The sequence below is a fragment of the Rousettus aegyptiacus genome, unplaced genomic scaffold (genome assembly GCF_014176215.1).
Source record: "Rousettus aegyptiacus isolate mRouAeg1 unplaced genomic scaffold, mRouAeg1.p scaffold_m13_p_17, whole genome shotgun sequence".
In the NCBI taxonomy this organism is placed as follows: Eukaryota; Metazoa; Chordata; class Mammalia; order Chiroptera; family Pteropodidae; genus Rousettus; species Rousettus aegyptiacus.
The window spans coordinates 20,762,441-20,773,294 of record NW_023416292.1 but is presented as its reverse complement, the minus strand read 5'-3'; the positions used below and the strand labels follow the sequence as shown (position 1 = coordinate 20,773,294).

Sequence of the window (10,854 nt, the reverse complement as noted above, 5' to 3'; positions counted from 1 at the left end):
TTCGTGGCGATAGGTACGTTCTGGGGTTAGATAATGGTGACGGTTGCCAGAACCTTACGGATATAACAACAACTACTGGATCGTACACTTAAAAGGGGCGAGTTTTACAGTATGTGAGTTTTATCTAAATAAACTAGGATTTTTAAGAAAGAACCCATGCACAGAGCTAAATATAAACATGTTTATTATCAAACTTTAGAGTGTCATGTCACATATAATAAGTATGACATAAGCTTAAATAAATACATACTTTAAAAATTGTAAAATATTCTAAATCATAATTTAAAATACTTTATAAAACCCAAACACAGATCACATTTATATTTCATACAGCAGTACATATAAATATTTACAACATTTGAACAGTAGGAGATAATGGTAATTTATCATTCCATAGGTAGTCTGATCACAAAAGCTGTTTTTCTCTCTCTTTTGTTTCCCAGAGTTTTTTTGACCCTTAAAAACCTCTGCTGTTCCGATGCGTATCCTCTCTCTCTGTTTAGTTTTGGCTTTGCCTTTGCCAGTACGAAGCCAATGCTTCTCTGAAACTTTGCTTTTACAATACATGCTAAGTTGATGGAAGTATGGGAGAGTTTTGATCCTCACGCCCTGTGAGTTTGGAGCAGCTTTGGCAATTACTGACCGACAATTTCTCATTGCCAGTCATCAACTAATAATTGGATTCCTTAGGAATTTTAAACTCCCTTATAAAAAAGCATAAATGCTTGCTAATACGGGCTTTTCTCTCTTCAAGAACAGCCTAACAAACCATAAAACAATTAAGAAATAATCATTAGACATCTTTGCTTCGTAAAAATCCATGGAATGAAGCCTTTATGTGGCCGATCCTGTCACGGATTCAGAGTCTGACGTGCCGTACGGGAATTCTCCGTTCAACACCTTCTCAGGAGCACGGAGCACATCCGTGTTTCTACATGTTCTGTTCAACAACCACGTTCACTGTACCTTCAACCATCTGCATTTACGCTTCTATCAGATCAGAACGTGTGGCCTCATGGAGGTGTTCATCATGAAAACCACACATTTCTGAGAAAAAAACCTGACAGTGTACAGATATGTGCCATTTAGCTTTTACTCTCCTGATTCTATTCATGTTTTTAAAAGCAACTGTAGTAAAACATTCAAACCTTTACACTGATTACCATTATTCATTGCTAGGGAGCAGCATTTGCCCTTTTTTTTTTTGAAATACATTCACTGCAGATGTAACATTGGTCTCTGATAATAAGCAAAGAGGTGGTGATCTAGGATAAGTAACTACTACCCAATCATAGTCCTAACATTTACATATTTTAAAGCCCGTACATCACTTGTACTGATTTAAGAATTACAGAATATGTATTCAGTGCAAGTAAAAAGAATACAGTCTCCTAGGACGCTTTAAAAAGAGTGAATCCCACAGGGATAAAAGTGATTAAGACTATGCTTAGTACTCCTCATAAGAGTATTCAGTAGGTTTTGCACCGTTAATACACTCCCATGCACTCAACTATGGGCATTAAAAGTTTGTTTTTTTTCATGAAGTCAGTAATAGAATATCATTGGCCAATTTGTTTTCTCTAAGCTCTTGACAGTCACTATTCAACCCTATGACAACTTTATAATCAGCAGCTGAAACATTGTAATGGGTAAAAGAAAGAAACAATGTTACAAAATACTGTGTTTCTCTACAAAGATTTCAAGATGAGCAAGGAAGAACTAGAGAAGGAATCCTGAGATTCCAGAGTCTTGGTCTCTTCAATTTTGCCTGGAAGGGAAGGTTATTTCCCTCTAGTACCCAGCACTTCCCAGATCCTGAGAATAGGAAAGAGAAGACTGAGTCTTTTTGGTGGTGGGCAGGCCTGGCCCACTGGGCTTTGGTCCTTTGAAGTCCTCTGGGGCACCGCGGTTCCAGCCGTACAAGTGCAAGAGGTAAGGGCCTGAGGCGCGAGGAGAGCTCACTGCCTTCGCCATCTTCGGGTGTCTCCCTGACTTCCTTGTTCACTCGTGCCCTGCAAGGATAAGAGTGTGTGCCATCAGGACGCTTAATGCTCTGCATGCCAAGAGCAGCAGCAAGACTCATCTTCTGCTCACGGCGTGTGCTTGTGCTGGTTAGTCCGAATGTGAGCACCTGAGTCCTGTTCAGTTAGGCCAGTGAACCCATTCTGCGTGGTACTGTAATGGGGGATTCTTGTCACTGTACCTTGTCAAAACCGAGAGTGAGCCCTAGTGTGAACTGTGAACTTCAGTTAGTAATAACTGTCAACCCCGGCCCGTCAGCTGTGACAAAATGCCACAGTGATGCCGGGTGCCAATGATGGAAGCAAAGGAGGGCAGGGCCGGGGGGGGGGGGCTGCAAGTCTGTACTTTCTGCTCACTATTTCTGTAAACCTAAAACTGCACACACACAAAAGTATTAATTACAAATATCTATTTGGAGGGGACTCGACCTTCCAAATTCCCAGAAAGCAGAGCAGAGTAGTTCAGACCACAGATTCTGGAACCCGACCGCCTCGCCCGGACTCCCGGTCACACCACTTACTAGCTTGGAGAGTTTAAGCAAGTTGCCTAACTTCTCTGTGCCCCCTTTTCTTCATCCTTATAATTATAATGTAATAACAGCGCCGCCTCTTCATCCTTATAATAATAATGTAGGAACAGCGCCGCCTCATAGACTCCCCAACTGAGAGCAGTCCCCAGACGCAGTGAGCGCTGTGTAAGGGCTGTCTATCACCATCACCATTAGCCTTCATCAAGGAAATGAGTCCGTAAAGGCCAGAGCCCTGCTCCTTCCCCTCCTTCTACAAACAAATGAAGCCACATTTCATAAAAGACAGGAAAGGTGGTGATTCCCCACCCCTCCCCCAAAACCGGCAGACCTAGAGGCTTAAGGAGCAACAGAACGTGTGCAAAGGGCATCTCCTCTCAAAACCATACGTGATTTTCCAGGCTTACCTGATCCCCTGGGACTCAGACGGACCCGGAAGGCATTTGGTAGGACCCACTTGACTGAAGGCTTTGGCAGCTGCTGTGGAATACACGAGGAAACTCGGTCAAACACTGCTTTTTAACACGGAGCGAGAAAAAGGGGTAGAGTTTGCATGGCATGCCACGCAGGAGAATGCAGCTTACCTGGCAGGAGTGAATTTCTTTGCTGCAAGGAAAAGAAAACCATTAATTTGGACTAAATGGCTTTAAGGACATATCAGATCCAGAAACAGGAGGACTCTGCATCATCAGGAGTTGCAAACTCAACGCTGCGGGGCCCTGTGGTGCTCAGGGCGCCAGCACGGCGTGGCGGCGCCCGGGACGGAAGCGAAGTGGTCGCTCGGCCGCGGGGCCCAGCGTTTTCTCCCACAAGCAAATAATCCCCGGTTCAGCCGCCAGTTTCATGACAAGTCTCAAATCTGGGCTCCATGTGGAATTTCCTCTTTTGGGTCAACATCAAAACTTAATTCAAAAAACTTTGAATACTCCGTAGGCCAAACCACAAATGTGCCGAGCTGTGTTTGCGTGTTTCCTACAGGACACTCCCTGACCTAAGCCTGCATCCTAACTGAGTTTCCTGGAAACATCGCGTCCCTCCTCCTGGGAGCACTGGCCACGGCAGGCTCGTGGCCAGCCCGAGAGCGCCCGAGGCCGCGGCGCGGTAAGCCCCTTCCCCGAGACTTCCGTGCGGTTGGGCTGCGGCTCATCGTTTACCTGGTGACTAGATTCTAACTACTGTTGGAACCCGGATGACAGAAAAGGTATGACTTTCAAAAATGCTTCCGGAGTACATTCCTCATCGCCCTCACCTTTCTTCCGAAGACGTTTCAGAAGCCAGAAGAGAAACGCTGCTGACGTCAGGAGGGAGGTTCCAGCGGCAGAGAGTCCAACTGCCAAGGGGACGCTGGACGTCGTGGGAGCTGAGGAAACGGGGGAGGACCGTCACGAGCAGGAACCGTCTGCAGTCTTTCCGTGCTGGTCCCCGCCCTTTCCCGTGCACACCGATTACCGTGCACGGAGCGGGGAGAGAGCCGTGTAGCTCAGTGCGTGAGGAGACGGGGCATGAAGGGCCTTCGAGATCCACCCCGGCCGCTCTCACAAGCCCGTGTCCCCGCTGCCAGGCCCCACACCGCGCCTCGGCGAGCACTGCTTCCTCCCTCCGTCCCTCCGTCCCTCCGTCCCTCCCCCGACTCCGTCCCTCCTTCCCTTCTCATTCTCTCATCCTCCTCTCCGCTCCAGCTCTCCTTTTCCCAATTATCACAGTTCACCCCTTCTATCAGCACGTCACCTCCTCTATTTTCTCTGTGTCCCCATAAAACCAAACATTCGCCGGTTCGCTCCCCTGGGCGCCCGACCCTCTGACCTTTCTGGTTTGGACAGAACGACCAGTTCATCACTGTCGCCAGATCACGCCCCTTTTCCTCTCCAGTCCCCCAGACGCCCGCCACCAAGCGACGACGCCTCACCTTCGCAGGCAGGCGGCACCCCAGACCAGTGCCCCGTGGCACCGCACGTCAGCGCTGCCGAGCCGTTGAGCGTCCATCCTTCCGGGCAGGCGAACACGCACACCGCGCCGAACGCCGGTGCCCCGCTGCAGCTCACGTTGGCCAGCTTGGGGACGTCCAGGCCCGGACACTGCACCTCTGCAAGCGAGCGGCACACGGACAGAAGTTAGGGAGCGCACCGGGGACTGCGAAGACTGGCCGAAGAGTCGGCAGCAGACGGAACTGAGCCCTGCTCGGTGTTCAGCGTGTGGAAATCAGGACCGAGCGCCTGGGGGCATCTAGGTTCAGAGACTCATGAGGTGCCTGCCCTGTGCCCTTTAAAGTCTGAACAGCGTCTTACCTTGGCAGGAGGGGACCTCCTGTGTCCACTGTCCCTGAGGTGTGCACTCGAGCTGAGCTGCCCCATGCAGCTGGAAGCCTTCCTCACAGCCGAAGGCACAGGAGGTCCCGTACGTGAATCTCCCAGCAGGGGCGTGGGTACACCTCACCAGGCCCCTCTGGGGCTGGCGCACAGCGTCACATTTCACAGCTGGAGGACGAGAGCGGGGTCGTTAGAAGTTTGGCTATATCAGGCAGCAACAGGCTTCTCCGAGTAGCCAGGTCCCCGGCTCGTCCGTAGCTTTTATCTCAAACTAAAAACAAAACACGTACCTTCACATGTGGGCTCCCCATGGTCCCACTTCCCTGTGAGGTCACACTGGAGCCTTGCAGGTCCCTTCAACGCAAACCCCTGCTCACAGGAGAACTCGCAGCTGGACCCGCTTTGGAAACTTCCGGAAGCACTGGGAAGACAATTCACGTGGCCTCTCTCTGGGATGGACAAGGCTTTGCACTGGAGAGCTGAGACACCGGAACAGCGGTCAGAAAATGTTGCGGTGGAACAGGACCGTCCTTGGGATTCGAGCGAACCCAGTTCGTTTTGGATAAAGCAACACTCAGAGGACTCAAGACTGTGACCCCCTGGACCGCAGGGGAGGCGGCTGGGTGTTCTTTGAATTGCATTCCCCTTCGTTGACAATGGCACTAATTAGAGGACAGCCTCTAACAGGACCAGGGATTTCTGAGCACTGTTTGGCATGCGAAGGAAGTTAGGGCCAGGAGAAAAACTCTGCGCAGTCAGAGAACCACTACGGGCGCCGGGTGTTCACAGACGGCGCCAGAGAGGAAGGCGGGAGGGCGGCCGCAGAAAGTGTGTCTGCTCCGCAGCTTGGTTTCAGTCTCGTGCCTTTTTGCCACTGGAATTTATTCTGTGCTGTATTTGGCTATAAGACTATTGCCGATTTTCAATATTTTTGCTCTCACTTTAAAGTGAATTAAATTTCGGTGTTTACGCACTGAGGGTGCCTCTCTAGCCGACACCATGCTTGAAGCAGTCTCATCTCTGCTAGTTATGGGCAATTTTAGAAGAAAGGTTTGACCAAAGGTATAGCATCGAGTCATAGTCTCCTGATCCTCCTCCTTAAATGTTCCAGTGTGACTCCCCGCCCCCTCCGCCCCGTGCCAGTGTCTGTCAAGCATTGGCACAGCACAGTGAAAAACCAGCAAAGCACGCTTTCTTGTCACATATGGGTCTTTCCCCACGCGAGCATTGTTTCTCTTATACGAATCCCAGGGTATGAGATGAATGTCGCCCATCAAATCTGATTTCTGCAGGTCACGCAGGCGTCTGGGTTCACGCTAGCTGCTCGGCCTGGGGTGGTGGGGTCACCGTGCGTGAGGCAAGGGGGCGTACAGGGAGACCCCTGGGCTTACCTTCACACACTGGCGCTCGCTGCGTCCACTGCCCTTGGGCCGTGCATTCCACCTGGGCCGGTCCCCGCAACTGGAAGCCTTCCTCGCAGGTGAAGGCGCAGGATGACCTGAAGGTGAGCTCTCCGGCGGGGGAGTGGCGGCAGCTCACAGAGCCGTTCTGAGGACGGCCGAGGGCGCCGCACGTCACGGCTGGAACACAGACACCCGTTTACGTGAGCGTGAGCGGGTCCGGCTCGGAGGACAGGGAGAGGAAGAGAATGTCCGCAGTGAGCCTGGACGTGGAGCAGCCCTACCTCTGCACGTCGGGGCCTCGTGGTCCCAGGTCCCGGACGAGGTGCACTGGAGGCGCTGGGGCCCCCGTAATTCAAATCCTTCCTCGCAGCGAAACGCACAGGTCGTGTTCCACGGCGAGCTCCCGGGGCTCGGGGAGCATTCCACGTGTCCGTTGGCAGGGCGTGTCAAAGCGTCACACTCAACCACTGGGGATTCAGAAGAGCACCGTGAACTTCACGGAAGACGTCACTCCCTGTCGCACTGGAGCTTATACCAGAGCGAGGAAGCTGCCCTTGAAGGGGGGATCCCGGAAGCCCCACAGTATTCCTGGGACATGCCCCCCGCAATAATGCCTGTATGCTTCGTTCATCTTTCTGATTTCTACATGGACTATGCTGAGGGACCTCTGACCTGGTTGATCAAATCTCTCATCAGATCTCTCATCTATTTTATATAAGGCAAAAACGAAGGGAAAAAACAGATACTAAATCAGGATTTGTGACTTTTATCACAACTTAATGTCATGATAAAAATAACAGTGACGTACGCAGGATGCCCATTTATTTCAGTCCAGTGGGCCCTGGAGGAAAGAATTTTTTGTCTCTGGCCCAGAAAGATAAGACTGGGAGAGAAATACGTAGAGACCACTTGATTATCATGGTCCTAAATTTATCCTTTGTTGACGTCACACAGGGGAAGAAGGTGAGAGAGTCGGTAAGAGCCCTGGAGTGTGGTTCTGCTGTGCCGCAGGCTCTACGGGTCACCAGAAACACCCACTCCGAACACAGAAAACCTCCCTCACACCGAGCAGGGGCCATCTTGGCCATTTGTACTGGCCGAGAGGATCAGTCTGATTAAAAACGACAAAGAGCTCTCCCCAGAGTTGGGAAATGTTCCACGTTGGATGTTAAGGGAAGCCGCGGCAGGAGGGAGGACCCGGGGAGCGCTCCGCCTGCCGTGCCGGGTCCGGGAGACTTACCGTTGCAGGCTGCAGGGGAGGCGCTCCAGCTCCCCGAGGACGTGCACCGCGGGGCCTCAGTGCTGCTGGGCAGGTAGCCCTCCTGACAGCTCACGGTGCAGGAGGAGTTGTAGCTGAAGCGCCCCAAAGGGTGGGCGCAAACCAGGCTCCCGTGCATGGGGACCTCCTGCTCCTGACAGGTCACGACTGAAAAGGGAACGCAAGTCAGTCCTGTGCCTCTCTCGGCCCCCGGAAAGTGGGACGGAGACTGGGACCTATGACTACTGCCCGATGGATGTGCACTGCGTGCCAGGCCCGCAGAAACGTGTCTGCGTTTGTTCACATCGCCCTCACCCCAAGCCGATGAGGTTAGGGCCGTCGTCATCCTCATTTACAGGGAGGAAGCTGGGACTCAGCGGGGTCAGCCACCCGGTCGAGGTGCCATGGCTGCTAAGTGGTGAGACTCTGGGATCTGAACCCCAGAGGCTCAGCTCTTAACCACCAGCCCGGTGCCACCATGTGCCCCAGAGAAGGGAAGACATGCGGAGCGGTGGTAGAGGTGAGATCGAGACTTACCCTGCTCACACCTGGGTCCCCTGAAGCCAGGGTGGCACTGGCAGGTGTAGTTGTTGATGGTCTCCACGCACTCTCCATGGCCGCTGCAGGACGTTGGGGTGCAGGCAGCTGTGGGAAGCGTAATTCATGACGAGGAGGGTGAGCTCCTTTGCCATTAGGATCAGCGGTGTGCAACAGAGATGCCACCCGTGATACGGAGTGCCAGAGAGTGTGACCGGATGTCACGTGACGCCAAAGCCGAGTTAGAGGCTTGACTTGCTTTAAACCTTGACGTTAACATACAGGTGTGCAGGGCACAGCCGCGCCTGGCACCGAGCACAGAGAATTCGCTTTATCACAAGCTCTAAAACTAAACCCCCTGCCCCGTGCATGTGTGTGCACACTGTGTATATATAGGGCCGTGTGTGAGTGTGTGTGTGTGTGTGTGTGTATTCTTGCTGACAGTCACACAAAGAAGCAAAAAGAGCTTCTTTACCAGTCAAGCAGAATGTTTTGAAACTGTCTCTTCTAGGATATGAAATCAACATAATAGCCAGTTTTTGCATAGCGAGAGGCCCGCGGGTGGGGAGCGCCCCCCGCCGCCGCCCCGGCCCCCATTGGGCGAGAGGCCCGCGGAGGCCGCCCCGCCCCCGCCCCGCCGCCCCGCCCACCTGTGTAGCACAAGGCGAGCTTCTTCTTGCTGCAGCTCTCGTCGTTCCACTTGCCGGCGTCCTTCTCCCTCCGGATGTAGATCTCCACGCAGTCCTCGTCGCTCTGCTTGTTGTTGGGTTCGCCCGGAGCCCAGTTCTGGGCTTCCTCGGTCAGAGGCTTCTGGGTCCCTATCCAGACCCACTGATCGTTGACCTTCCTGATCCCGATCCAGTAGTAACTCGAGGAGTAGTCGAACGCGGCGTTCAGGTGTCGGATCTCCTCCTGGTTCTGGATGGCGACCAGGTGGGTGTACCTCTCCTGACAGTACGCGCTGGCCTCGTCAAACGCCATGGGCTCCGGGGACGCGTGGTAAGACCAGGCCCCACTCTCCTCGCACAGGAGGAGCGCTGAGGGGGAGGGCGCAAGGGGGCAGAAGGGTCAGTCCCGCTGCGGCCTGGCTCTTCGCTGGCCTTTGTGTTGTCTCGTTTTTGGCGCACAGTGACCTTTGGGATGACGCGAACTCTTTCCACCCTTTCCAGAGTAAGAAGGGGAGTGGGCGGAGAAACTCCCACTCACTGCCTTACCTGTGCTTTCCCACCGTGACCTATCAGTCACTTCACAGTGGGGCAATAATCAGAATAACAGCTTTCCGAGCACCTAATCTGCACCCCGGCACTGCGCCCTCACAGCGCCTCGAGCAGAGGTGTTCGTTTTATGAGCAACCCCTCACACGTAAGGAAGCTGAGGCGTGGAGGCGAAGGAGGTGGCCCCTAGTCCAGGGCGTAACACATAGTGGGGGGCGGCCAGGGATGCTGCTGAGCATCCTCCTGTGCACAGGGCGGCTCCCCACAAGGAGGCATCATATGCTCCAGATTTTCAGTAGTGCCTAGGATGGAGGACGGGCATCCCTGATCCAACTAACAGCATCGACTCACCCAGAAGGAGAGCAGAGAGAAGCCGCGATGCAGTCATGACTTCAGTTCTTCTCATCCGAAGATCCAACTTGAAAGGCTTTTGGGGAGGGGTACAAAAATCAATGACAGAGTGAATCCCGGGTAACCAGTTACTCGCACCGCCCTGCAGTGATGTTTACAACAGCATTACAAGATTTTAGGTAAAGGATTCCAGAGTCACAGTCTTTATTTCAAAGATGTGTATCCGAATGAATAGAGAGGAAGTTTAAGGTTTTCATCATTTAAGTCGAAAAGAAAAGCTAGGTTTTCGCTAGTCTGGGTACAGCGAGAGGCTCCCCACGTTTGTGATCAGAAGGCTTTGTTCACGCTGGTCACCCAAGTGTCATGCCCAAGGCTCTGGAAATGACTTACCGTTCCGCGTCGAGGTTGGTTCCAAATCCGACTCCTGGGGCGTCTCTGCCTCTTCTGCCTTGTGCTGCCCTTGAACGTCTAGTGCTAAGTCAGCCAGGAAGAGCTGAGCACAGCTCCTGCTGGAGTTCCTTTATAGGAGAGCCGGCTTCCTGTGAGTAACAGGAGGGCACAGCCGAGCCCTGTGAAGAGGAATTTCCCAGCACAGTCCAGAAAGTTCCCCGGGGAATATCCATAATGCTAAAAATTACAGTGACGTCGGAGACCCTGCCCGTCAGAACCAATTCTTTTCGTTTCTACCTTTTTTATTTCACCTGAATTCTATTAACATGCCACAGATGCATAGTTTTTAATTCTAAGAACACAAAACACCTTTAAAAAGTCGAAAAGCTTTGCTGATTAGCAGTGTGTCTTCCGTAATAGTGGTTGTCATAAGAATTTTACAAACGTGCACACACTAAGAACAGCGCTGTCACCTGGGGACCGCTGGCCTCGGTTTTCTCCCCTGGAGCCGTCAGTACCGGGTCACCCTCACTTTTTCCCTCTCGCCTGCCACCTCAACCCATTTCGAGGCGCGCTGTCTCGCAGAGGAATGAGTCACAAGGGACACATCAGTCCTCAGAGTCTGTGCGTAGTTAGGGCTAAGTTACTAGAAAGGATAACTCCAACATTTATTCAGAACGTGTCTCTAACATTTATTGAATGCTTACTGTGTGCCCGGCCTGTTCTGAGTATTTCGCGTGTTCGTCTCTATGGCTCTTCAATCCTCAACGGCCTATGAAGTGGGTGCTGTTATTATCCCCATTTTACAGATGAGGAAAGTGAGGCACCAAAGATTTTACTTTTCTCA

General features: G+C 52.4%; 1 protein-coding gene across 3 annotated transcripts; it reads right to left on the bottom strand.

Moving 5' to 3' along the window:
* Nucleotides 1-307: 307 nt before the first annotated feature.
* On the bottom strand, nucleotides 308-10,098 carry SELE (selectin E). Of its 3 annotated transcripts, XM_016148620.2 has the most exons (14): nucleotides 10,008-10,098; nucleotides 9,618-9,693; nucleotides 8,703-9,089; nucleotides 8,053-8,160; nucleotides 7,498-7,683; nucleotides 6,539-6,724; nucleotides 6,246-6,434; nucleotides 5,145-5,333; nucleotides 4,834-5,022; nucleotides 4,455-4,631; nucleotides 3,798-3,908; nucleotides 3,133-3,154; nucleotides 2,956-3,028; nucleotides 308-2,012 (listed from the first exon to the last, which is right to left on the bottom strand). In XM_016148620.2, the coding sequence occupies exons 2-13, from the start codon at nucleotides 9,670-9,672 to the stop codon at nucleotides 2,971-2,973; spliced, it is 1,857 nt and encodes a 618-aa protein (XP_016004106.2). In that variant the 5' UTR covers nucleotides 9,673-9,693; nucleotides 10,008-10,098; the 3' UTR covers nucleotides 308-2,012; nucleotides 2,956-2,970. The 3 variants fall into 3 exon arrangements, with proteins under 3 accessions (XP_016004106.2, XP_016004107.2, XP_036090576.1); XM_016148621.2 differs by having other exon boundaries at nucleotides 9,618-10,090; XM_036234683.1 differs by lacking the exons at nucleotides 308-2,012; nucleotides 2,956-3,028; nucleotides 3,133-3,154 and having other exon boundaries at nucleotides 3,689-3,908.
* Between the last annotated feature and the right edge of the window lie 756 nt (nucleotides 10,099-10,854).